Source organism: Halichoerus grypus, chromosome 6, assembly GCF_964656455.1.
Source record: "Halichoerus grypus chromosome 6, mHalGry1.hap1.1, whole genome shotgun sequence".
Lineage (NCBI taxonomy): Eukaryota > Metazoa > Chordata > Mammalia > Carnivora > Phocidae > Halichoerus > Halichoerus grypus.
Window position 1 is genome coordinate 56,290,210 of NC_135717.1, and position 27,899 is coordinate 56,318,108.

The 27,899-nt window shown below is 42.9% G+C and overlaps 1 protein-coding gene and 1 long non-coding RNA gene across 5 annotated transcripts; one reads left to right on the plus strand and one right to left on the minus strand.

The window, feature by feature from the left end:
- Positions 1 to 1,903: 1,903 nt before the first annotated feature.
- LOC118538823 (uncharacterized) lies at positions 1,904 to 18,630 on the minus strand. Of its 4 annotated transcripts, none has more exons than XR_013449003.1 (4): positions 17,253 to 18,630; positions 11,836 to 13,424; positions 4,460 to 10,899; positions 1,904 to 3,893 (listed from the first exon to the last, which is right to left on the minus strand). It is a non-coding gene; the product is annotated as an uncharacterized LOC118538823 (long non-coding RNA). The 4 variants fall into 4 exon arrangements; XR_013449004.1 differs by having other exon boundaries at positions 11,836 to 11,964; positions 13,284 to 18,630; XR_013449005.1 differs by having other exon boundaries at positions 4,460 to 4,618; positions 10,803 to 10,899; positions 11,836 to 18,630.
- A 354-nt stretch (positions 18,631 to 18,984) lies between these two features.
- On the plus strand, positions 18,985 to 26,993 carry VIM (vimentin). Its single transcript, XM_036097060.2, has 9 exons — positions 18,985 to 19,725; positions 20,386 to 20,446; positions 23,261 to 23,356; positions 23,444 to 23,605; positions 24,142 to 24,267; positions 24,606 to 24,826; positions 25,274 to 25,317; positions 25,708 to 25,793; positions 26,637 to 26,993. The coding sequence occupies exons 1-9, from the start codon at positions 19,163 to 19,165 to the stop codon at positions 26,676 to 26,678; spliced, it is 1,401 nt and encodes a 466-aa protein (XP_035952953.1). The 5' UTR covers positions 18,985 to 19,162; the 3' UTR covers positions 26,679 to 26,993.
- The last annotated feature ends 906 nt before the right edge of the window (positions 26,994 to 27,899 follow it).

Below are 27,899 nucleotides of genomic sequence, written 5' to 3' on the forward strand. Positions count from 1 at the left end.
AATTATTTTCCTGGTATGCTTTCAAAGAGGGTATATTACCAAGAGACTAATTTGCATATTCTCTAATAAGATGTCTTTCCTTATTGTTTTCTATCACAGCCTTCATTATTTCAGGTGGGAAAACAAGACCCACGATGGGAATAGAGGAGATAAAAATGAAAGAGAGCTGTTATTACTTTGCTCCTGTTCTCTGCTAATTCACCAAACATTCAGAACCGTTTGAGGTGACTAAATCCCCCTAACCAGATCCAGCAAGGCCAGGAAGAGGGAAACACACGTGCGTGCACACACATTCACACACACCCTACAGACACCACACACGAACACACACGCTCCATAAAACCCCTCATTCTTCTTCATAACCCTTTTTTTTAATTGCTACAGTTGTCAGTACCAACAAACTAAAATGCAGAGAAAAATCAAATAAAAGGATTTTTTCACCCTACCCTTGCTAGTCAGGTACTAGTCTGGATACCAAATATCACTTAGGCATTCTCATAGGATCCAATAGTGATAAAAACAACCGAAATGTAGTAACATCATTACTAGGTCTACTCACTCCATAAGAAAACAATGCAACTTCGTGTTTACTTGAAATTGTTGAAATTGGCCTTACAATCTTTCAAAGTCACTCCAGTAAACACTATACAACATAAGTACCACTGATCCCCCCGAACGTTCTATTTACACTGGGAATGCCCCAGAGGCCATTAACCCTGCTATTACAGAGTTACCCTGATTCCTGAAGATCAAGACTGAGTCTTTCATTCCCATCTAAGGTAATCACTGCGGAGTTAAAATATAGTACAAGTCTCAAAGGGATTTGTTCTATGTTTAGTCATTCAGAGAATACGGAATGACCAAAATAGACTATATTTCAGTGGATGGCAAAGTATGTTTTAGTAATAGGACAGTATCAATCATAAATGATAATGTAGGCCTGTAAGTTTCAAAGAGCTTTATGAATGTTTAATATGCTCATAAACCCATTTAGGCCCCATCAGTTTTTCTTTTTTAATATTCAGATTTTGTTTTTTTTTTACAAAGAGTCAAAAGGGGAAAATTTCATGTTATGAGCTGTCACATAAATCAATATTCTCCAGGTGAACAGATTTATTTACAAGTCACAGAAGCACTTTTTTAAAAGAAATCAGGAGAGAGCACCAATTTAAAAAAGTCTGGAAGGTATCAAAGAATAAATGAAAGAAGAGAGCTGGTATCTATTTTGAGGGGAAAAAATCACATTAGGAGTTAAAAATCATTCTGGTTAGGAAAGAATGTCAGGAATCTGCATGGCCTATCCTTTTTTACTCCTTTTACTGTAGGGCTCACTCCAAGAATAGGGTGGGAAAAGAATGCAACCCAGAGTAGTATTTACGTCTCCTTGCAGAGTTCACGGTTTGCAAACCCAAAAACTTCAGACTGCAGTTCCATCATATTACTTGTTCCCTACAGAGGTGAGACATTATTATTTGAAAAACAATTTTTTTATTATCACCAAAAGTGAAAGAGACCTGATAAAAGTAACATCAGAAATGCCCAGAGTATTGAAAACCCAATCCAACTGTAAGAGGACCATTCTTTCTCTTTTTGCACAACTAATAAAATGTTTATGCCCATCACACATAATCTGGAAAATAGGAAAATATATTTTAAAAGAAAATCTTAAAAACCCAAAGAGATAACCATAGCTAATATTTTAGTATCTCTCTCTAGTCTTTGCACTAACTATATTTTACCAAAATCATAATCTTATTGCATTTATGTTTTATACTCTGGTTTTTTTCCCATCTGACATTTTATCATGACCAGTTCTGCATTTCTATCAAAGGGATATATCACTTTTCACGTGTCATCTTCACCTTTTTCTGAATTTTCTAAGTAATGCATGCTAATTTGGAGGGGTAAAGCAAATTACAAAAGCAAAAAAAAAAAAAAAAAGATACAGCTTCCAAAAAAACCTTGATTCCACCCTCATCCTTAAAAATCATCCATATTCGGGCGCCTGGGTGGCTCAGTCGGTTAAGTGTCTGCCTTCGGCTCAGGTCGTGATCCCAGGGTCCTGGGATCGAGCCCCGCATCGGGCTCCCTGCTCCGCAGGAGGCCTGCTTCTCCCTCTCCCACTCCCCCTACTTGTGTTCCCTCTCTCGCTGTGTCTCTCTCTGTCAAATAAATAAGTGAAATCTTTAAAAAAAAAAAAAAAAAAAAAAAATCATCCATATTCAATGGTTCGCTGGATATCTTTCCTGCCTTAGTAGTTTCTGTAGTACATAAACAACCATAATTTCTTTTTCTAGTCTCTCAGTATTGAACATTTAAGAGGATTCAGTTTTTTTTGCCACATGAACAGTGCAATGAAATTCTTGCATATAAATATTCAAATGCTCTGATGTTCTCATCAGCTAGATAGAATCCAGAAGTGGGTATTACTAGGTGAAAGACGTAATTATCACCTAAGTTCTTGATGCATTTCCAAAGCGATTACGAGCCCATCAGCAGTTGCTGAGAATGCTCCCCTGCTGCATCCTCATGAACAAGTGCTGTCACTTGAAACTTTTGTCTATCTTACAGGCCAAAAAATTAGTGTATTTTTATTTTCCCTTTTTTTTTTATTAACATCAAGGGTGAATTATCACATGTTTGTGGGACATCTGTAATTTTTTCTTTTGTTAGTTATTTGCCATATTTGTCCTTTTGCTACTGGGATAATATGAGTTTCTGACTGCATTACCGCAATTTTATTTTTGTTGCTATAAAGCTGTCAACCATGTGTGTTGTAAAAATGCCTCCCGATTCATCAGTTTCCACTGGATTTGGTTTATAATATTTCATGACACAAACGTATTTAATTTTCTGCAGTCAAATATACACAGTTTTCCTTTGTGATTTATCCGATGCCTTTTTAAGCCTAGGAAGTCCTATACTTAGAAAAAAAATGAGCTAAACTCACCTGTATGTTCTCTTCCTTTACATTTCATTTTTTAAATCTATTTTGATATGGTATGCAAGATGAGGTTTTAAACCCAGCTTTTCCGTAAATACCTAGATTCCCCTTCCACAGTGGAAGGGAAGACGTCCTCGTTCACACAATATACCCTAAGGTGGCATCGTCCCCACGGCGCCTAGCCCTTCTTGGGCTATGCCTGCTATTCCTGCTGGCGAACCACACGGGCAAATACTGGAACTTTGTAATACATTTTCACACCTACTAGGAACCTCCAGAATTCCTCTTCTTTTGCAAACATTTCTTAGCTATTCCTTCTGGTTCTAAGCTCATTTGGATATTTGCCCCAGATTTGGTACCAGTTACCCTCCCACCTTCTTTTATTGGAAGAGTAACAGAACATTAGATATTCCACAGAACTAGCTTTAGAGAGAGTGATATACCAGGGGCAGTCTAGACTCTTTCAGCTTTAGAAGGGAGCTTTTTAAAGTTCAAGTTCATCTTGATGCTTCCATTTTTTTTTTTTTTTGCTTCCAATTTATTTTTACGTTACTTTTTTAAATAAGCTCTACACCCAAGGTGGGGCTTGAACCCAAGATCAAGAGTTGCAAGCTCTTCTGATGGAGCCAGCCAGGTGCCCCTTGATGTCTCAAACTTAATAAAGCCTTTTTAAACCTTGATAACACACACACACACACACACTCTTTGCTTTGTCTAAAGTAGAGCTCATTGTTCATTTCCCTCCTTTCCAGACCTCCTTCCAGTTTACCATCTTTGCATCCACTTTGATACACCATGCAGCCTGTTGCCACACTAAATCCTGTTTAAATTACAGTGTTGCACAAAATTTAGAAGTCTCTTTCTTTCTTTCCTTTAACTGGGTCAAAGTTGACAGGTTCAGGTCATCTTCCCAAGTATCATCATCTCCTCTGAGCACATCCCCAGCTATCTGGAAAGAAAAAGAAAGAAAGAGACAAGGAGAACAGGGAAGACAAAATGAGAGGAGGAGGAAAGAAAAGAACACTAAGGTATAAGGCACCTGGCCTTACCAATATTGTTCCCATAAACTTATTTAAAAAGTCATCAAATAGAAAGTATTTCAAGAGTAAAAAATAAAATAGTCCTCTCATTTTTCACAATTAGGAACCAAAATACAGACTTTGCTTTTTTAAAAAAAAAAAAAAAAAATTCAGATTAGCGCCAATGTTTTATTATGACGATGATTTATTTTTAACCATGGGCAATTGTAGTACAAAATTCTAATATTTTAGAAGCCCCCCCTTGGATGGATGGATGCATAGATGGGCATTTAGTCAGTATCTCAAGGTTTCACTATCCTAACTCCACCATGCCAATCAAGCATACTTGAAAAAAGTAACCAAATTGATATTAAGAGTTATTAGACAAATATACCTAACATACCCAATTTTCAAATTCCCAGCAATTTTTCAGAGGTCCATGTAATTTTCACAATAGTACCTAGTATCTACAAAAACACCAAAAAAGGAGGCTTACATGACATTTCAAGTCCAAGTCCATATTCGTCGTGTACTTAGATATCTACCTCCAGAACTACCACAAGGCAGTCGCAGACATTTTGGGCCTGAGTTCAGAGCTGCATCTTCTTGTACACATGCAGCCACATGTGAGCTTTCACATTAGAAAATGTTATGCCTGAAATGCAAATATGATAACAATAATAATAATTTAAAAAATTTAAACACAATACATAACATATTTAATTTGTCTCAAGACAAGTTTATTTAAATACAAGTGGGAGTTTAGGATCGGATTACAACTGGTAAAAGTTAACAGTTCTCCAACTTCATCTGAACACCATTTTTAAACACATTTTAGCTCCCAAAACAATAACATAAGTCAGCCCCAAGATTGATAATGTAAGTCACGAATAATGTAAGTCAGTCACTTTAAAAAACAAAAGCTGCCTATGAGGAAATAATTAAATATGAACATCTGAAAAAACACTCGCTCACACTGAAAGCTTTACTTTATGATTTGGGCACTCATGAGGGTCAAACCATTGACTCTCATGCATGAACAAACCATTTTCTCCTTGGCAGCAACAACAACTTGAGGGTGATGGTCTGAGAAGTCAGGGCATCCCCAACTTAGGGCATCCCCAAAATGATCCTTTCCTCTTTCCTTTTATAGGAGTTAAAGTACAAGTTTCAACTCATGCAGCACACACTAGAAACCACATTCTGAAGTGAAATACAACACTATAATGCAAAGTTTTCAAAGGAAGGGCACCAGAAAGAGTGACATAACTTTTACAACCATCTATCTATCCATGTTGAAGGTATAAATGAGTTAGAGATTATTGAAGAGGAAAGTTGTTTTTTTTTTTTTAAGATTTATTTTATTTTAGGGTGGGAAAGAAACAGAACATACATGCACGAGCATGGGGTGGGGGATAAGGGAGAGAGGAAGCAGACTCCCCACTGAGGGGGGGAGCCCAATGGAGGGCTTGATCTCATGACCCTAACATCATGACCTGAGCAGAAACCAAGAGTTGGACGCTTAACCAACTGAGCCACCCATGCACCCAGAAGACGAAAGTTTTTGGAGAAAGTTGTCAGCATGCTGTGTGGATTGACCTTTTCCCCAGAAGGTCTATGGAGCTGTTTGCTATTCACCACAGGCCCAACACAAAGAGCTTCAAAGGACCACCCTGGGAGTTTACAACTGTACCCATCCTCTAGCCTCTGAGTTCTAGAAAGTAAAGTCCCTTTGACCAGATCTGAACCATACAAGGGAGAGCTCGCTGTTTTTAGATCCTGTAGGGAGGATGAGCCCCTGGAAAGAAATTACCACAGCAAAAAAGAAGCAAAGGGTATGGGGCTCCTGGGTGGCTCAGTCATTAAGCGTCTGCCTTCGGCTCAGGTCATGATCCCAGGATCCTGGGATCAAGCCCCGCATTGGGCTCCCTGCTCCGTGGGAAGCCTGCTTCTCCCTCTCCCTCTCCCCCTGCTTGTGTTCCCTCTCTCGCTGTGTCTCTGTCTCTCTCAAATAAATAAAAAAAAGTATATATAAAAAAAGAAGCAAAGAGTGTACTTCTGAGTGACTTCTAGGGACTGTGGAAGACTAAATATGAATGCACCTCTGCATGTTAAGGACGCTTTGAGAGAGCCATCCCAATGATGAGAAGTCCCCAAAGAAGCACCTGCTAGAAAAAGGGCCAGTTTTAGACACACGCCAAATGGAGACATGTAAACTCTAAATCACCAACAGTACTTGTCAAGAAAGAACTTTATCTCCCTCACCTCTTCTCAATGAGATCTAACCCTGAAGCAGCAAGAGACCTTAGTTAGCAAGATGGGAAAGGAGGAGGAGAAGCACTTAGTAAAGAGAAATCTAGCACTGCCATTCCCTTGCATCCAGCACTCTCAAGCCTGGAGAGGGAAGACGTGTAACTTTAAAGCAAGATTGAAATTTTGATTATTAGGTATACATGCAGATTATAAATCACTATGATTAATTTTCTCTATTATAAACAGAATTGTTTAATTTAGTAAGAGTCACCAGGAAAGTCATGGGACCTGCTTGAATTTTCATTGCAAATTTTCATTTGCAAAGACAGCCATTTCATAAGCTGTCCCCTTGTCTTCTTATTTTCTCCTGCCCTTGACTTTTCAGACACATTGCCCCGCTTCATGCTGTAGTTTAATAACAACCCACATTACTGGGTGCTTACCCTGTGCCCCTCTACTATGTATTTTTTATATACATTTCTCACTTCATCTTCACACAGCTCTGTATTATTAACACCTCCTTTTTATATACAAGGAAACTGAGGCTTATGCAGAACTTGGGAATTTACCCAGGTAGCCTGACTCCCCAATCTGTCATCTTTCCCTGAAAGAGTGAGTGAAATGTAGTCTCTTGGTTCAAAGGATAAAAAATATCAGGCTTGCTTTCTTTAATAAAACATATGTGGATCTCCCTCATTTCACGAGAAAATGAAAACATTCCACTGGAGGAGAATTAGTAGAAAAGCAAACATAGCTATTTTTTGTAATCATAAAATCTGCTGATGTACACATTTATTCCAAACTCCTGGATGTCATTATGTCAACAATCACAAAGCTTCCTCAACCCAGACATAAAATAACAACAATCCTAACAACAATATCTAAAATGTGTAATGTTTGACCTTTACAAGCTGCATTTTTATATTTTAATCTAATTTTTTTTCTCACAACAATCCTCTGAGTAGGTATCATTGATGCTATATTTTTGTTGAGGAAACTAAGGTGAAAAGCTTTGAAAAACTGTGATTTACTTAACATCAAAAACTAATACACAAAAGAGCCAGGACTAAAGGCGGTATGCATCCAAGGGAAGTTGAAATAGCCACCCATTTTTGTATCACCTTCTAAGCCCCTCTTTACTGTCAATATTGATATTAATTATTCTTCCTCCTTACGCTTCACATTTTTCAGTAATCAAATCACTTCACAAATCCTCTTACATATCCTGAATCTCTGACTTCATTCTGATGAGACCATTTGTGGCAAGTAACAATGCAGATGGTTTTCAGATGCAGAAACAGGGGCCTCAAGATGCAAATGAGTTGGTGAAGCCAATGGAACATGAGAGTCTTAAAGGATTTTACAAACCTGAGTTGAATGTATGTCCTCATACGGAAAGACATGCCTTTTCTCACAAGAGATTATTCGAGAATTTCAGAACCATGCCAATATAGTTCACAGTACCCCACTCATCCGGATTGCCCTTCTCTGGGTTCTTGCAAGCAATCAATCCTCCTCATTAAGTTCCAGACTTTTTATTTTTTGAATTCTAAAGTTAAAACATTCTTTTCTATCTATTCTTCATTTCCTCATCAACAGACTCATAAACGTCCCCACTCTCCAACCACTATATTTTTCATACCCTTCACGGCCACAAATACTAATAATTTGTGGTTCTCAGACTTCAGCACTCCTTGGAATCATCTGGAAGTCTTATTAAAAACCAGATTGGTGGGTTCTGACTCAGTCAGTCTGAGGTTAGTGTCGCCAACAAACACCAGGTTATGCTGATGTTGCTGGTCAGGGTACCACACTTTGAGAACCACTGGACTAGCCCCTTCTCCCATGTTCCCTTAAAGGGGGCCCACAGAAAAGGGCTCGGCTGCTAAGGCTCATGAATCACACGAATGGTGCTCCGTGCCCTGGCCTCACACTGAAGGCTTCTATCTGGAAGAAAAAGAAATGGTTGTCATGACTCATTGCCTTTTTCAAGCTTTTCCAGCCACAAAATTAAAAACAGAAAAGGGCTAAATTAAAAGCAAAATGAAAACAGCTACATTTTTGAGACTTACGGCATGATTTCTGGAGTTAGAACAAAAGATATGAAGACGATCCAGGTGAGCCCTATGCTGGCCGCACTAAACACTGGTATCGAGAAGGTTACCAGGTGAACCCAGAGCCTCTGTAACCAACCCCAAGAGCCCAATCACTTGGGCTTGGCTCCCAGTTTTCTTTGTCAATAGTAAGTTCTTCCATAATTCTCCAAACACATTATCGGCCTATCACTCTTTGAATTAGCTCACTTCTTCTACAACTTCTCTACTATTTTTTAACACAGAAAAATATCAGTTGTCAGTAAATACTATTAGAACATCAAGCAGGTAGACAGATAATCTGAAGAGAGAAGCCGCAGAGGAGTTCCCTTCTGGTTCCTTTATTTTTGTAATTATCACCTCCAGACAGCTCTCCATGGACAATTTTAATTCCATTTTTCATCTCCTTGGGGGAAAACTAAGGCATTTTAGGTTATGGTATAAAGTCCTTTAATGTGACCAGTATTTTCAATAGCAGTATCGTTATATCAAATAACAAAAAGTAACTGACAAGAAACGTTGTTAATATAAGACATAACATTTCTGCTTAAAAAATAATCTTAGTTCTACATTTAATATAGCAATGCAGGGCAAGAACTACTGACCTTTTACTCTGATCACCACGAGTCCATTAAATTTCAAAACATGGGCCAGCCAGTGACTAATATGCTACTAAGTAATAAACCCGTGCCATCCAAATGTAGCTTTTTTCTGTCCCAGTCCAAAGAAAAAGGAAAACAGAAGCCTAATGGTAAAGTCACCAAATACACAGATTTTGAAAGAAGTCATTCTGGATGAGCATGAGTCACCAAAACTACTTCCTTAGTGATAAAAGTTGCCTAAGTAACCCAGATGCCTTTCTATGCTAAGAAGTACATGGGCCGTGTGTTGAGTTTCAAACCCACTGGTCATTTCCTTTACTTAATTGCTAACTGTTCTTCCTGGCTACATTTTGGGGCCTGTGTTTTATGCAGTAACCCAGCAACTAGTTATTATGCTATATTTTATCAGGGAGAGCAAAACAGTAAACTTCACATTTCCATGGATTTCAGAGTAAAAGTCACCAAGGCACTGTGACTTTAGCCAGGGAGAGAAGGGGGCATTATGAAACTACTGAACTAGATCTCAATGTGGCAGCAGGATCATGCAAGATTTAGAGACAAAAAGATTTAGCAGAGAAGAGAGAAGTAGATTAGGTGCCCTCTGAGTGCAAGGAAGGTGCTTATTCATTTCTGCGTTCTTAGGACACCACCGGGAGCCTGGCGCACACTACAACTCAAAATACATTGACTAAAGAGGGTCACTGGTTCTCTTCCGAATAATCCAATCTACTAAGGAACTGGGCCACTACTAATTTAGGATTTCATCAGGCTTTTTAACACTTTCGTGCCTTCTTTTCCCCCTCAGATCTATAATGGGACTGTGATATTTGTTGTCTTGCCCTTGTATACGTGTGAAGTGCTTTAAGGAGGCTCTGTTTTAAAACAGAGCTGGTGCTGATGAGCATTACTTGGAAAAATCTGATACACAAAAGCAATGAGATGATTAGTGCACAAGAAATTTTTTAACTGGGTAGTAAACTTGTATGTATTCTCAGTAACATTGTTTAGTTTGGCCTTGAGAATCCTGGCTGTCATGTGATTCACTGTATCTCTCATATCACAAAACTCTCCCATTAGTTTTGGCCCATGCACTGTTAGTACCCTAAACATTAATGAATCTCTCTAAAATTCAAACTAATATAGAACGAGTAGAAGATGTTCTTATTTACAGAGGCTATGTGTTCCAAAAATGTTTATTTCTTTTCCACCAGCGAATGCGGTTGAGGATTTTCATTCATGTAATTGGTGTTAAGTCATACACCATCACTATCAAATCATTCTGGTGGGTTGAGTCAGAATTCAGAAATGAGATGAAAGAAGAAAGAAAGAAAGGAAGAAAGGAAGAAAGGAAGGAAGGAAGGAAGAAAGAAAGAAAGAAAGAAAGAAAGAAAGAAAGAAAGAAAGAAAGAAAGAAAGAAAGAAAGAAAAAAGGAAAGAAATGAGATCTCTACAGAAAACCCCTGAAATTGTCATGGACATCTTGATGATTCATTAAGAGCACCATATTCTCTGAATCAAAAAAAGGTCCTATTGCTGCATCAGAACAGTGAGAAAAAAAAAAAAAAGTCCAAAGAGATAGACAGATACCATGATAAGAATGCCAAAGAGACTTGGGGATGTCACCAACAGTGGTACAAAAATACCACAACATGTGAGGTATTACTGTACAGTGAAGTTTCGAGTGTGGAGCCAGAAGTCCTGGATTCAAATCCCAGGTCTGCCACATCCTGACTGTGTGAGCTTGAGTAAGTTACTTAACTTCTCTGTGTCTCAGTTTCTTCATATGTATAATAGGGCTGTTGTGAGGATTAAATAAGTTAATTCGTGGCAAATAGGTTCATACTTGGCATACAGTAGGCACTCAATACATGCAAGGTCTCATTATGCTTACCATTAGCTTTCCCATCTGGGCCAGAGTCCGGTTTTAGTCATGATATCATGGTATGCCTGGTTACCATTATCCTTGTTTAGAGCTCACAAATCACGGACTGTGAAAACCAACCCAGAGTCAGCAAAATGAAAACCCTGATCCTGACATGCAAGTCACACATGTCTAAACTCCTAAAGTTCTGGAGATGCCAGATGAATGCATTACAGCACTGTATCAGAGCAATTTTTCACAATTTATGATACGGAGAAAACATATTTCATCTATATTAAGCTCAAGTTCCATAATATTTTTGTAGTTACTCCATATAGCCATATGAGTCACATTAGAGGGCATATTTCTAGGACTTAGCTAATGAGAAATACAAAACCTCACTCGGTATTTTAGAAATCACTGCAGGAAAACTATGGAGAGTGCTGCCAATCCCTTTATTCTGCTACAGTTACCTCAAAATGGTCTTTCCTAGTTATTTTTCATAATTGTAATGAATTTTCTTAATCTTTTGCCTTGCATAGTTTTATCATTATGCCATCTTATATTTCCTTCCATTTGTATTTAGGGTCACTTTGACTTATATGCTTATTATTTTTCTGATACTTTGTCTTTTGATTTTCATTTCTAACCTCTACAGATCATAATGATCTTTGTCAGCATACAGAAGACCAAAGTTTGATGGGGTATATTTTAAACACTGAGTTTATCAAACATATCCAAAACTAAATGTAATATCCAAGGTTTTGAAGAAAATCATTTTCACTCGCTAAATGAACATGTTTAGCCAGAGCTAAAACATCTCCACATTTTTTTTTGAAAGACTGATTAATTCTTTAATCAGTTTGGAGGTAAGTGGGATAGAGTTCTTTTATTTGTCCCAAATATACAGGAAAGACATTATGGCTATATATATATAATCAATATATTTCCATTCCAACTTTACAGGTTACCATAAAGAAAAATCAGAATTTTTAAAAAAATTTCTTCAGTTCTTTAAAAGAAAACTGTGCTATTAAACAGTTATTATCAGTAGGCCCATTACCAAAATATCTCCTGAAAAAAACTTCCACCACTCAGGAACTAGGGGACCTCCTCAAGATGGGCAGAGTCAATTTCCAGGATGTCAATGCCCTTGGGCAAATTTTCTTGCAGTGGCATGACCTTCTCTATCCTGAAACATGGTAAAAACATTAGAGGCCACGAGTAAATACCTGCTTGTTTTCATGTGGTAATCTCACTTGGCCAATAACTAAACTCTGACAGTATCATTTAGGTCACTTTCAAATAAGGTCTGGTTTTTATAACTGGGCTGGTTTCGTTTTGTGTTTTGCATCCAGTAAACCAATACTGAAAATCTAGCTTCACATCTGTCTGACATCAACTTGAAATTTTTTGCACTAGGTTTTTCCCTCCATATGTCGATGAACATCTCCTTTTCCCTCCTACATACTGATCACCTTCTCTTTCCTCTGTCATAGGCTGTACATTAGACTTCGATGAAATTATAAATAATAAATAGTTCTACGGGGAACTATGATCTGCTTTTATTTCCCCCAAAAAGATTCAAAGAGATTTCCAGGAATTCATCTTTAAGCATTTTCTCTGAACTTTAGAAACTGTTCTAGAAGATACTGCAGAAGTCCCCAGTTTTATACCAACTATGGAAACCAGACCATCACAAGGCTGTTGATATTAACTCATGTGAACATTCTGGAAGTGCCATAAAAGGCAGAACCGCATGATCCAGCTTATACCTCACCCACCTTATGAGGTTTCACTGTATATAGACTACAGAAGGGAAGATACTTCCAGGTAAGAGGATTTGAATGAATCTCTTTCACCCCAAATTAATTTCCCACCTAAAAATTTTTCTTTTGTGTACACCACCTCCATTCTCTCAGTTCCTATCCAGAAAGCTCTGAGCCCTTTGACTTGCTTGTCTTCTAACTTCATGGCCGTAACAATCATCCCTCTGTGCTATCACTGGATCCCCCACCCCTCCATTCGCCTGATCTACTGCAAACAGCCCTCAAATCGGTCTCCTCAATTCATCCCCCACAACATGCCAGAACAGTCTTCCTAAGGCACAGCCACAAACATGTCTTTCTCCCAGTCACAAATGACAGTGAATTCCCACTGCCCACCACATTAATTATAAACTCCTCTCCCTGGCATTTCGCCCTCCAACGCATGGTCCCATATTAGCATCTGCTTCCCTTTCTCCCCTACCGCTGCTCCACAATCCAGCCATACTGGGATTCCTGCTAACCCCAAATGCCCCCCAGAACCCTGCCATCTATGTGATTTTTGCTCAGACTCTTCCATCAGTTTCGAACCTTCTTTCTCTACCACGATAAGCTACAAAAAGTGTCCCCAAGCCTCGAATACCATCTTTTCTAAATATATTTTCTGGTCTCCCCCAAGTGGCTATGGATCATTTTCCATCTAAACGCTCTAGTATTTCATTCATATCTCCGTCGGAGCACTCACCACATTCCACCCTGTAGTACAGCACTTTCTGTGGTTCCTGATCCTTTTCCAAGGCTGGGAGCTCCCGGGAGACATGAACACTTTCTTACTTACCTGAACTAACAAGCATTGCAGGCCGGTGCAGAAAATGAGGATACCTATCTGCTGAACAGAATATGAGAAAAGACCTGAGTGTGGTAAAATACAGATTCTTCATCGAACAGAGAGAAACTTAGGGTCCCCCTGAAATCGTGGTCTGGTGAGGAGCAGCGGGAGGGATGGTGGGGCATGCTTGGCCTGGCTTTCAAAGGCCATGTTTGAGTGTCATGAGCCTCAACCTCTTTTGCAGCAAAACTTCTGTTTCCTTTACCATCTTTATTACAAATTATGATTCCTTTGTTTGTTCCTTTACCAGAGTATTGTCCCGCTGAATCACATATGCGCACACACAACTCAAGTCTACATTCCAAGAGCACATGCCTTGTTCACTCCCCAGCTCCCCCACAGAGTCTAGCAGAGTGCCTGGCACATGGTAAATATTCAATAAACATATTTTGAGTCAGTGAATGCAACTTGTGGATCAAAATGTCCTGAAGAGATTAAATGCAGTCACCCCTAAAGGGACTAGCACAAGGCTTGCACATAATAGCGCTAGAAGTATTCGCCTCCTCCCTCCCTTCTCTCCTTCCTTCCTTCTTCTATGAATTACTCATGCATCAATCCATACATTCAAGAAATGTGCCAGGCTTCTGTAGGCACATGAGGATAGGATAGTGAACAAAAAAGAAAAAAAAAAAAAATCCCTGCCCTCATGGACCTTAACATTCTTTCTATTTTTATGGAGCTTACATCCTAATGAAGCAATGAGGGATTCACTTTGGATCTTTGGGACATCTTAAGAATGTGGTCATTAAGAAAAAGAGGTTGTGGCTCTGAGGAGTGGACACAGGAGACAATGATCCAGGATGGCCCCTGGATCTGAGTGACTGAAGAGGAAGGAGTGGCCATGGTGATGAAGGTTTGTCATCTTGGTAGTGTGCTGGTTGCCCTGAACAGACAGGGAAGTTGGGAGGGGAATCCACTGGGGTTGGTGGGTTTTAGGGTGTGAGATGAACTACATCCAATTTTGGAGATGATGCCTCTGAAGAGATGGAAAGAAATCTAGGTGAAAGGTTTAACTCTCCAAGTAACAATTTAGGGAGCAAGTGAAAACCAAACCCCCGGGCACCTGGGTGGTTTAGCTGGTTAAGCATCTGCCTTTGACTCAGGTCATGATCCTGGAGTCCTGGGATCGAGCCCTGCATCCGGCTCCCTGCTCAGTGGGGAAACTGCTTCTCTCTTTCCTTCTGCCCCTCCCCCCCGCTAGTGTGCTCTCTCTCTCCATCCAGGCCATCTCTCTCTCTATCTCTCTCCCAAATAAATAAAATCTTAAAAAAAAAAACAAAAACAAATCCCCTCCATATCTACTATGAATCACTGTTACATCCTCTGAATAACATAAAACATGATAGTCTAAGCATCTGCCAAACTCCATTCAGAGTCTGCTCCTTCATAACATAATCTGATAATGAACAGTCTCTTCAGTTCCTGAAACACAGTAGGCCCTAAGTAATATTTGCGAATGGTATTGGTTGACAGTGAGCAAAATTTCATCATCGAGGAAGGCAAAGAGAAAAGAAAAGTGCATTTGGAGTCAGAAAAGCCTCAACTGAAAATCGTGCCCCCTTCCTCCCTCCTCTCCTAGTCATCAGACCATGATGAGTAAATTGTAAGCCGGTGTCTCAGACCCCTTCGCTGTGAAATGGGACAATCAAATGCCCCTGCAAGATGCTATGAGAGCATTAGGTAAAATGCATGCAAACTTCCTGTCATCCAATAGGCACAAAAACTAAAGCACTGGTGATATGAGTGATGATTATTCTCTTTATGACACCTTCGAGTGTTGTCATGCTTCTCACGTCTCACTTTTATCCACCTTCTCATTTCTCCCATTCCATCCAGGCCGTCCTGCTAGAAGCTGTCCTCTTGGTGTGGCCTCCTGCCAGCCAGCTTTCCTAAAGCCCCCACCGGCCGTTAAGCTCCTCTGTACATGGCTGGCTGCTCCGTCAGTTCAAATCACCCCATTCAACTGACATCACCACAGCTTGCAAATTCCCAAATCCCTGTTAGGACTTTAGATTTGGTCATGTTTACGCCTGGCCTACGAGTCGGACCGCCGTGTCCTTACGAGTCACACCCTACACCATGCCGTGTTTGAAAGGGCTTCCCGGTCCAGCATTTAAAAATACCTCTGAGGGGCGCCTGGGTGGCTCAGTTGGTTAAGCAACTAACTGCCTTCCGCTCAGGTCATGATCCCGGAGTCCCAGGATCGAGGCCCGCATGGGGCTCTCTGCTAGGCGGGGAGTCTGCTTCTCCCTCTGACCCTCCCCCCTCTCGTGCTGCTCTCTCTCAGATGAATAAATAAAATCTTAAAAAAATTAAATAAATAAAATAAAAATACCTCCGAGCTAGGTTTTCACGGCACTCAAAAAAATAAATGGGAAAACCGAGAAAGCTAGGTCTCCATACTGCTGAGTGTCAAAGGTAACTAAGAACGTGGGGCACAGATAAAGCAGGATTAATGATCACACTCAAAGATGTTAGTTCAGGCATAATGATTTCCCACGCTGATGACCGCCACCCATTGGCTGAGGCACTGGGCTAGGCACATGTATGTCTGAATGAAGTTAATTCTGTACGAAGTCTCACGCATTCTACATGAATGAGTAAGAGTGTTTTTGTAACCTCCAGTTTTCTACGCTGTAGCTACGCTAGCTATGGCCGTTTCTAAGAGGAAGGACACCCTGGATACTGTGTGTGTGTGTGTTTGCATTGTATGGCCAGTGCTATGGATGGAAACTTTGTGTCCCACCCCACCCCCCAGCTCCAAATTCACATCTTGGAACCCTAATCTCCAATGCTTCCATATATGGAGATGGAGCCTTTGGGTGGTCATTAGGTTTAGATGAGGTGTTGACGGTAGAGCCCCCATTAGGGGATTCCTGTACTTATAAGAAAAGAGACTACAGTTAGCTGTCTCCGCCATCTGAGGACACAGCGAGAAGGTGGCTGTCTGCACGCCAGAAAGCAGGTCCTTATCTGACATTGAATCTGCCGGCACCTTGATCTTGGACTTCCTGCCTCCAGAACTTTGGGAAATGAATGTCTGTTGGTTAACCCACGCGGTGCACGGTATTTTGTTATAGCACCTGAGCTAAGACAGCAAGTGAACATACCACAGCCCTGCCTGACAATACAGACTGCGGACAAGTTAGAAAGGAGGAGGGATACCCCTGAGATGATGAGGAAGGCCAGAGTCCATCCCAGAGGAAGTCACCATAGCCCTGAGGAATTTGCTGTGGTCACCAACAGGGCACCCTGCCACACCACACCAGAGCCTTGCCCTCACTTTCCGCGGTGAGTTAGTCAGCAAGCATCCCCTGACAGCACCACTTCATTGCCCTAGGATCAGCACTTTGGGTGGGAGTAGGGTCCATCCTCTCTTCCTCCCTCCCCGTGGGGAGATGACTTTTTTTTTTGTCTCATCCTAAAAATTCCAGGCACACTCACAATGGTGGCATTTGCCGGGCAGTGGCTTGAATAAAGAGCTCTCATGGAACAAGATGGCAACGTGGAGCACAAACTAGTCTGCCAGGGCATCAAGCCCCAGGAATGCTCCCTGGGAGCACCCCACGGCCCCCCAGCACAGGAGAGAAGAAAGGAAACGCACGGTAGGGGAGCTATGCAGCAAAGGTCCTGCAGCTCGACTTTGGCAGTACCTGAAGCGAGGTAAACAAAATATTGCCTAGACGAGGCTTGCACCGAGAAGCTAGGATAAACCCTTCATTTGGTTCTACACTACTTTTCTTAAATGCCAGGTAACGTCCAGTACCACCCCCACAGCTCCCCCAACTCCAAAAAAAAAAAAAAAAAAAGACGGAAGGATTTTACCTTTTTCTCTTAACTATTCACTCGATACGGTGGTTTTGGAGTTAATCCATCCAGTACTCAATAGGTCTTCTAAATACTCAAAACAAACAAACAAACAAAAAACAACCCAGGATTTTTAAATTGCTCTTTAATCACAATAAGGCTGGCTTGCCTTCCTCCCTTCATCTCCCTTTTGGGGGTAGCACTTACTAATGTTGCAACAATAGCCCTTGAGTTGAGTGATTTACCCTAGATGGGTTTTGGTGGTGGAGTGTGAACACTCCCTAATGCTCAAGACCAGAAGTTTTCTCTCTGTTTGTTCTGCGGATAGCTTTATCTCCTTCACTGGAAGACCAATTGCACGAATTCTTCTGGAAATGAGGCCAAAAGGACCTGTGACATTTCCCAGACAAGTCACCAGAATCCTGCAATGGGCCTCGCTGAACCAAAATGAACACATAAATCTATTTCCCCCCAAACATTCTGTCATTTGCGTTATATAATTGCCTTTCATTAATCAAATCGGGGTTTTAAAGCAACGCCTAATTAATTCTATAATTGGCACAGATTATACCTTTAATGACTTCCACTATAGCAGAAAAACCAGTGATCACTCGATTTGATTTTGAAACTACGGACGCTGGGTTTCCTCTTTCACCCAGAACTTTCAGATCGTGTTAAAAGTCGGGTGTGGTTCCACGGGGGCGGGGGGGGGGGCACTGAGAGGAGCCCAGAGGGAAGGATGGGAGGGAACTTTGCAAGAAAACCCTTCCCCGAGTGCGTGCATGATGCTGGAGACCCGAGTTCGGCAGCTCTCCGGGGTTTCTTGCCAATGGGAAGTCCTCACATTCGGAGCAAAACCAGGCTTTGGAGAGTCCTTAAGAATGCAGGGGTGCTCTAGCATCTCCGCAGGCGAACCGCACAGAAGAAAGCTGAGGCCCGACTCGAACTTAGGTAAAACTTAAAACAGTGCGCGCGCGGCCCGGGGAGACTGGAGTCAGTCTCGTCTAACGGTTTCCGAACCGCTAGGAGCCCTCAACCCCGGAGGACAGCAGGGCTCAGTGACTCACTGCCTGTGACTCAGTGACCCCACCCCTCTCCCCCGGGCTTTCCCCGGCCGCCGCCTCGAAGCTCGCGCCGTCCAAAGCCACCGAGCCCGTCAGGTCCCTGAACAGGAACCCCCCAAGACAAGAGGTTGAAAAGATTCGTGGGCCAGAGTGGGCGGTGCGCCAGGCTGCGCGGGGCCCCAGCCCTGCGCCGCCGACCGTGCACGCCCCCACCTCGCGCTCCAATCTCAGGCACTCTTTGTTTCTTTCTTCCGATCCTCTGGATCCCTGACTCCCCCCTCTTCCTGCTTCTTGCCCGCGGGGCTCCCCACCCACACGCCCCTAACCGACCACAGCCCTGCAGCCGAGCGCCCCTCCCACCCGCCCGCCTCCTCCCAGGACTCTTCGGCGCGGTGTCCGCGACCCCTCTGGTCCAGGCCTGGGCAGGGTCCCCCACCACCGCGCGACCCCGCCTTTTTTAGCACCCAGTGGGGAGCAGAGCTCAGACCATCATCAGGAAAGCCCCCGAAAGTCCCAGCCCAACCAAAAAGTAACGGGACGGTGCCCAGTCCCGGGCTGCAGAGGAACCGGGGGGAAGGCTCGAGGGCGCCCCCGCCCCCCCACCCCCCCCTTCTTGTCGGTCCCCATTGGCTGGCGCGGTCTGCGGCTGGGATGGCAGTGGGAGGGGACCCTCTTTCCTAACGGCTTATAAAAACTGCGCCCTCCGAGGGGTCCGGTCCTCTGCCACTCTCGCTCCGGTATCCCCCGCGCCAGAGACGCAGCAGCACTCCCACCGCCCACACCCACCGCGCTCTCGCTCGCCTGTCCTCCCCGAGCCGGTCCGTGCCGCCGCAGTCGCCCGGCCCACCGCCACCCTCTGCAGTCATGTCCGCCAGGTCCGTGTCCTCGTCCTCCTACCGCAGGATGTTCGGCGGCCCCGGCACCGGGAGCCGGCCGAGCTCCACACGGGGCTACGTGACCACGTCCACCCGCACCTACAGCCTGGGCAGCGCGTTGCGCCCCAGCACCAGCCGCAGCCTCTATGGCTCGTCCCCGGGAGGCGCGTACGCCACGCGCTCCTCCGCCGTGCGCCTGCGAAGCAGTGTGCCCGGCGTGCGCCTGCTGCAGGACTCGGTGGACTTCTCGCTGGCCGACGCCATCAACACCGAGTTCAAGAACACCCGCACCAACGAGAAAGTGGAGCTGCAGGAGCTGAATGACCGCTTCGCCAACTACATCGACAAGGTGCGCTTCCTGGAGCAGCAGAACAAGATCCTGCTGGCCGAGCTCGAGCAGCTCAAGGGCCAGGGCAAGTCACGCCTGGGGGACCTCTACGAGGAGGAGATGCGGGAGCTGCGCCGGCAGGTGGACCAGCTCACCAACGACAAGGCCCGCGTCGAGGTGGAGCGCGACAACCTGGCCGAGGACATAATGCGGCTCCGGGAGAAGTAAGGCGGCGCCCATGCGGGGCTGCGGGAGGGGAGGGAGAGGGGAACAGGGCCCCCGCGAGAAGCTGCCACGCCCTTGGGGATGTGGCTGGGGTGGTGGCTGCCTGGGGGACAGCGGGTGAGCGGGGTTGTGGGTGCGGCGGCGCAGCCCCGCCCTGAACCCAGACCTTGCAGTTAGCATTTCCCCTCCACCCCCACTGGTTGCCCAAAAACACCCCGCTTCAGGTTACAGATTTCTTAAAACTACCGCTCTGTCTGCAGCCGAAGGCCCTTATAAGCGATGAGCGCCATTTCCCCAAACTTTTAGAAAGTTTCCCGGCGGCTTCCGGCGGGCTGCCAGCATGGGGCGGGAGGAGGGAAGAGAGGAGGGAAGTGGCGGAAGCGAGACAAAGGGATTGCGGAGGTTCCTCGGGGGTGGGGCGGGGCGGCGGCGGTCGCCTTCCAGGTTCCGGTGGCGACCGTGATTGCTTTTGCACGCTGCCGCCGAGGACCCGCTAAGACGTGCGGAGGGCAGCAGTTCTAAAAGCCGCAGTGCTTGGCTGCCCGCGGAGGTGGCGCAGCAGCTTCTGTCGCGAGGCGCAGCGACGTGGTGGTTGGGTGTGGCCGCCCCGCCCCTGGCGGTTTCCCAGTTCCCTTTTGGTTAATGTGCGACTGTTTCAGGTTGCAAGAGGAGATGCTTCAGAGAGAGGAAGCCGAGAGCACCCTGCAGTCTTTCAGACAGGTTTGTAGATTCCGTTCCCGCTCGCAGCCACCGGACCCCACCGGATCGACCCGGAGCAATTCTCAAAGTTACTTAGCCCGCGTCTAGATAGTGCAAAACTTCACGTCTGTGCGCAAAGCCCCCTAGTGGCAGAAAGAGCACAGATTAGAGCTTCTCCCAATGAAAACCCTTGAATGAGTGAAGCTGTTCCTTAGGACAGAAAGAAAGTCTTTAACTTTTTACTTTGTTTCGAGATTTTTTTCCAAAGAAATATTTTTTTTTTCCGTTTTGTTTTTGCAACACATTGACATTCTGATTCTGAACAGTCACAGTTTGATGTAGATTAAGGCTTACTAAAGTCAAGTTGGCTAACTTTTACAAAGCCATGAAAAGCACAGTTATACCCTGTAATTTGAAATGTAAACGTGTTGGAGGATAAGAAACTTAGTTTAACTGGACTTACGCCAGCAAGTTTCTTTTCTTCCCTGCAAGTTTCATTGTGGCATTAAAGTTATATGGAAGTATCACTAGGCACAACTATTTTGTGATCTAATAAGGGTGAAAAGGAGCCATCTGTCCCCTGGGCTGAAAGTATTAATGGTTTCTACGGGCTTCACGATGGAATGTAGATACAGACATTCTGGCAAGTGTGGTGGCTCTGGACAGAAATAATAGGAGTCTTTGTGTTCCCAGAGAAGCTTTGCAACAGGCTACATTCTTATTGAATATGTAATGATGTAAGCGCAGTTCTAATTGGACACACGTATTTGCTAACATCCGTTATCTAGTATCTGGTCCAGACTTGTGAAGTATGTGATGGGAAAAGTTCTTAAAGCTACAATCATACCTCACATTTTGAAAGGCCTTTCTTTATTTGGTTTCTTTATTCTCTAGCACTTTCTCCTTAAATGAAGAACGAACCTAGGGCCCAAGAATGGATTTTTTAAGTAAAGGACTTTTTGCTCCAAAGCTAGATAGACTTCAAGGATTTTTAGTTTGAAATTGGAATTCAAAAGCAGGAAGAGCCGCTAGCATAGTTTTATTCTCCTGAACACTTACTGGGATGGCTATCTAAGCTCTCAGATGAATAGTCTAGAATAACATTTTGAAGCAGAAATACATTTACCAAATTAAGTTAAGCACTGCAGTGTGTGGCCCATTTTAGTAACTGAGCATTTGTGATCATCATATCTGTAATGTTTTCTGCAGTGTAGTGAGTTAATATAAAATAAGATTAATATGAATGATCTCCTCTTTAGGGATTCAGTAAAATCCCTCATATTTTCTTCAAGGAAGTAGAAATGTCACAATGTCACGTAATTATCTTCCGCATCTTTTTTTAGGGCTTAACAAGCAAAAGTGAGTTTTTCCCAAGCCAGAATTTTTTTTTTTTAATTATCACTCATTCCTCATTCACATTTCCATGAAGGTGAGAGAGGTCTCTCAACATTTTAAGACTTCAGTGCTATAAAGTGTATTCCACTTATAATTGCTGACAAGATAAGAGGTATAAAAATTCTTATAACATTTCCTTGAGGGGAAATAAAATCTTTGGGACATAGCAATTTGCAAGTGATGGAAACACAGGAGAGCCTGAGCAGCAAGGATTCTGCATATAGTTTCATTACATGCATTTTGACTAGTCATTCTGAAACAAGCTAAGTAACTGAATTTACAAAGTGCTAAGTGAAAAGGATGGACACACGTTTGCAGGATGCAATGGGAGTTTTAAGAGAAAATTCTACCAGATTTGGAAGCAAAGAAAATACAGTGCAGAATTACATTTCTTTTCCTTATGTACCTGAACTGCATCTTTGCCAGTGCACAAATTGAACTGGAGTATAAATCTAGCCTTGCAACATCTAGCCTTACTAGATGACTACATACTTGCTTTGCATTCTAAGGATACATTTGGCTTAGTCAGTTAAGCCTCCGACTCTTGATCTCAGCTCAGGTTTTGATCTCCGTCGTGAGTTCAAGTCCCATCGTCGTGGAGCCCACTTTAAAAAAAAAAAAGATTTCAGTAGAGAATAAAAGAGCTCAGATATACACTGAAACTTTTGAAGCACAAATTTCTGTTTTACGTGTACTCGAGTGTACACAGAATGAAATCTGGTCAACCCTATTACATCATGTTATTTCATGACATTCTAAAAAAAAAGATATCTTAAAAATGTGGTGACATTGATTCTTCTAGGTTTAAAAAAATAATAAAATCAAGTCAGGGAAAGACAAATACCATATGATTTTACTCATGTGGGATTTAGGAAACAAAACAGATGCACAAAGAAAAAGACAAATCAAAAAACAGATTCTTAGCTACAGAGAACAGGCTGAGGGCCACCAGAGGGGAGGTGGGTGGGGGATGGGTGAAATTGGAGATGGGGATTAGGAGCACAAGCACTGTGATGCGCACTGAGTATCATACAGGTACAGGGTTGTTGAATCACTATATCGTATACCCGAAACTAATATGTTAGGATAATATAGTATGTTAGTTATACTGGAATTGAAATTTTAAAAATAATGAAAAACTTCACTAGTGTAATGGAGATTCAGAGCGCAGTTTAACATTTACTTATTTTTAAATTGCTTATTAGCCATCTGAATACAATACAGTGGGTCACAATTCAAATTTACTAATGAAGAGAAGAAAGTATAGTATATTATCGTACTGGGTGATTTATAGGCTTACTCAAAGGTCATAAAAGTTCTCAACAACCTTTTCATAGTAAAGAGACTAAGCTCATATGGTTCATTTAAAATGAAGAAAGGAGGTAAGCCGTCGACTTCAGCACCCTCGCATCTGCCCTGTCTTTTCTCTTTTGAAACCAGGATGTTGACAATGCTTCTTTGGCACGTCTTGACCTTGAGCGTAAAGTGGAATCCTTGCAAGAAGAGATTGCCTTTTTGAAGAAACTACATGATGAGGCAAGTGGAGCCACATTTCGTGAATGAATGTGGGTGGAGTTGCCCCCATCCTGGGCATGGCTGACCTTCTGTCTGTTCTTTCTGCAGGAAATCCAGGAGCTGCAGGCCCAGATTCAGGACCAGCATGTCCAAATCGATATGGATGTTTCCAAGCCTGACCTCACAGCTGCCCTGCGTGACGTACGCCAGCAGTATGAAAGCGTGGCTGCCAAGAACCTTCAGGAGGCTGAGGAATGGTACAAGTCCAAGGTATGAAAGCAATCAGTGTGGCTAGAACAAGAGAAAAGCGTTTGGTTCTGGAAACACTCGTACCTGCCTGTGATCCCTGCACACCCTTTAGGTCCAGTCAGAAAGTTGGCTTGAACTTCTTAAACTTGAACTTCTTGTCCCAGTTGTATTTATTGCTACAGCCTCCCTATCACTCATCCCTTCTTTCCACTCCCTTCTGAACCCTACTTCAGAGGCAATCCCAACACCACACCTGTGACCCCCACCCTTCTTGAATGAGGGTAACGTATCGAATTTCTACTTGAAAACATTGTCAGCATTCTGCCACTCTTCCTTCGCTGTTCAGAACAGAAATGTAGACATAGTCTGGAGGACGTGGAGCTTTGCACTTAAGATACAAAATTTGATTTGGATCATGTGCTATTTATTTATTTGTTTGCCTACCATCTTGAAGCTTTCCCCTTTCTCCAGGCAAGGGAGAATCTTAGGGGATCTTGGGGAATCTTAGGGGACCAAGTCACGTGGGTGGTCCACATTTTGTCATTTCTTTCCAACAGTTTGCCGACCTCTCTGAGGCTGCTAACCGGAACAATGATGCTCTGCGCCAGGCGAAGCAGGAGTCGAATGAGTACCGGAGACAGGTGCAGTCCCTCACCTGCGAAGTGGACGCCCTCAAAGGGACGGTGAGTATCCCATCCCACTAAAAAACGGACCATAACCCGCTTGCGTCATGCACATTGACCAAGCTAATGGTGCTATCTGAACAAAACTTCAAACGAAGACAAATTTATGTTTTAATCCAAAGAAAATGAGCTGTCAGGACAGATTCAAAGAGCACTTCGAGATGTGAAGGTTTTAGCTTACACCTGTACTCTTGCTTCTAATACTTGATGCTTGTATCCTTCACCTGAAGTTGGAGTGCTGCTCCCCATTTTTGCCACTAGGGGAACAGATCGTGGGTCTGGGAATAGCTGGGGGTTTCCTGGGAAGTAACATCGGAAGCCTCTCTTACCTCCTGCAGAACGAGTCTCTGGAACGCCAGATGCGTGAAATGGAAGAGAACTTCGCCGTCGAAGCTGCTAACTACCAAGACACTATTGGCCGCCTGCAGGATGAGATTCAGAACATGAAGGAAGAGATGGCCCGTCACCTTCGGGAATACCAGGACCTGCTGAATGTCAAGATGGCTCTCGACATTGAGATTGCCACCTACAGGAAGCTGCTGGAAGGCGAGGAGAGCAGGTGTGGCACGTGTGTTAATAGCTACCCTTTGTTAGGAATTATGCCCCTCACTTTACCTACGTGCGTTACCTCTTCATCTTTAGAACATTTCTTCAGCGTAGCTGCTGACCACTTCGTATAGATATGGAACCTTAGGTTTGGGAGATTTAGTAACTAACTTGCCCTAATCAGCGTTAATCAGTGGCAAAGCTGGGATTTGAACTCACAACTCTGGGAGCGCCAACGCTTTTCCCACTCTGCAATGCTCAGAGAAAACACTCAAAGGAAAAGATTTTAAATGTACTAATGAGACCGTCCTAGGTAAATACTTCAGAGGCAAATCCCTCACTTAATGAACTATGAAAATACATTCTCCTATTTGATGAAAACAAGAAGTTGAAGAAATTCGTTCCTTATTGTTTGAGTCGTTTTCCAAAAATTTTACTGTTTTTCTTTATCTCTATATAGGATTGCTCTGCCTCTTCCAAACTTTTCTTCCCTGAACCTGAGGGGTAAGCATTTGATCTCCCCTTATGAAAAATTTCAGCAGCTTGTAACCAGTCCATTTATGATAAAGCACTAATTTGCTAAATGATTTTTTGAAAATGCCATACAAGATAAACTCCTATAAAACATCCATAATTTTTAGACCCAAGTACTGTCTTATAATCTGTGCTGCTAGTTAAATTTCAACTCCCTTGGACTTCTTCCTTTGGAGTATGCACTGAAATAGTCCATCCTGATGCTACCGCGTTACCAGGCCCTAGTAAAGTCTTGAGAATTATTTGGGGAGGAGCGCTTTTGACAGTTGTGAACAACGATCATAATTCTTTGGGCAAAATAGTTACTTGTCTTTTTAGAATTTCACTTTTACTAATTTTGGGCGATTTTTCTTTATTCAGAAACCAATCTGGATTCCCTCCCTCTGGTTGACACTCACTCAAAAAGGACACTTCTGATTAAGACGGTTGAGACTAGAGATGGACAGGTTGGTATATTTCAGCCAAAATGCATAATCTCAGGCAGACATCGATAGCCTTGTGAATCAATAAGTCTCCATCTCAGATAACACCTGGCTAATTGCGGAGGTTTTGGTTTCACTCGTGACCCCTCAAAAGAGAATAGGCCTTTTTTCCCGGCACGACACACAGCCAACTATTTGGCTCCTGAATATGAAGGTGACCTAGCAGTCTTCCTGCTGTCCAAAATAAGTGATTGTTTTTCTACGCTCCTTAATTTAAGATCGGCGCACAGCTTCTTTAAGTTACTTCCTAGACTCATTCCATGAGCTACTTCAGTAGACTCCCTTGATATCAGGAATGTTTTGATCCTGGACATACGGGCTTCCCTACTGACTGCCACCTGAATACTCTTAGGCCCTTTGACATAGCGCAAGGATATGCCGGATAATCAGTTCGTTTCTCGTTACTTCTCTACGCCAGGAAAGAAATGGCCGAAATCTGTTGCGATCTTCATGGAATCTCCCCTTGCACATACACTTAAAATGCACTTGACTGTGCAGTTTAGTCCGTCTTCATGGCTTTTAAACTTTGCTGCATAGGATTATCACAGCATCCTTCATACACAGTTTTAAGTTTTCTTTTTTTAAGTGCTAACATTCCATAGGATACTTCTTTTGCGTGTAGGTGAAGAGCGTCTTACACACGTATCTGTCCCTCCTAGCTGTGACCTTGGCCGTGCACAGCTAACGTAACCTGCCTATTTTCACCATCAATGATACCTACTTAGGAGGGTTTTCCTTTGTCATGCTTATCGGGGTAATTTCATCTTCAACAGGTATTCTATTTGATTCGAATTTTTTTGTTAACAGGTTATCAATGAAACTTCTCAGCATCACGATGACCTTGAGTAAAGAGGGCACAGAGTCAGTGCAGCAATACTACCAGCAAGAATAAAAAAAATCCGTATCTTAAAGAAACAGCTTTCAAGTGCCTTTCTGCAGTTTTTCAGGAGCGCAAGATAGATTTGGAATAGGAATAATCTCTAGTTCTTAAGAACCAACACTCTTAAAAGATTTAGGAAAAAGTTTACAACATAATCTAGTTTATGAAGAAAACTTGTGCTAGAATACTTTTTAAAAAGTATTTTTGAATACCATTAAAACTGCTTTTTTTCCAACAAATATCTGACCAACTTGTTTCTGCTTCAATAAATCTTTGGAAAATTCTTTTGGTGTGTTACTTATTTGCTTCTATCAAAACAGTTCTCTAAATTTTATGAGAATCTATGTGTCAGTGACTTTTTTTTTTTTTTTTGGGTCCTAATCTGGTGAATTTGCCACAAAAATCAAGTTTCGGTTAACTGGATAAATTCAACTTACTTCCACTTCAGATATCATTCTTACTTTGGCCATTGTAGGTATACTTCACTTCTTTTTTTTTTTAAAGATTTTTTATTATTTGACAGAGCACAAGTAGGCAGAGCAGTAGGCAGAGGGAGAGGGAGAAGCAGGCTCCCCGCTGAGCAAGGAGCCCGATGTGGGGCTCGATCCCAGGACCCTGGGATCATGACCTGAGCTGAAGGCAGACGCTTAACCGACTGAGCCACCCAGGTGCCCTGACTTCACTTCTTTTCAATGAAGTTATTTAAATTTACAAATAGCTGACCCAGAATAGAATAACTTGTACAAAAATGCCGATAGGTCTTTTCATAAAATGAGTTCAGCTGGGGCCATGCCCCTGTGTGATTTCAATTCTAACAAATACACTTTCTAAAATTAAAGACTTTGGCTAAAGGAACTTCTGGGGCACATGCAGCAGGTGGAGTAGCCCAGAGTCCACTGTGGGAGTTAGAGCGTGGGGCAATGGCAGGATAGAGGGGCTGTGGCGTCTTCAATTAGCAAGACACAGAGAAGGGACAAGTCCATTAAGCTTGCAAAACCTGGAGCAGTGAGAATGAGTGATACAGCTCTGAAAACCTTCAGGCCTCTGGAGGATGGATAGAGTTGAGATAAATAGGGGAGGGAGGATATTGCCCAGAGGCCATAGAGTTGTCACGGTTGGTAGTGTGTGTGTTCTGAGGGAAACCTTTGGGCAAAACCCTGGACTTCTTGACGTCCCAATTTCCCATATAA

Coding starts and splice junctions, on each gene's coding strand:
- VIM (XM_036097060.2), top strand. CDS start 19,163: ATGTCCGCCAGGTCCGTGTCCTCGTCCTCCTACCGCAGGATGTTCGGC. Junction 23,606..24,141: donor AGGAATGGTACAAGTCCAAG/GTATGAAAGCAA, acceptor TCTTTCCAACAG/TTTGCCGACCTCTCTGAGGC. Junction 24,268..24,605: donor TGGACGCCCTCAAAGGGACG/GTGAGTATCCCA, acceptor TACCTCCTGCAG/AACGAGTCTCTGGAACGCCA.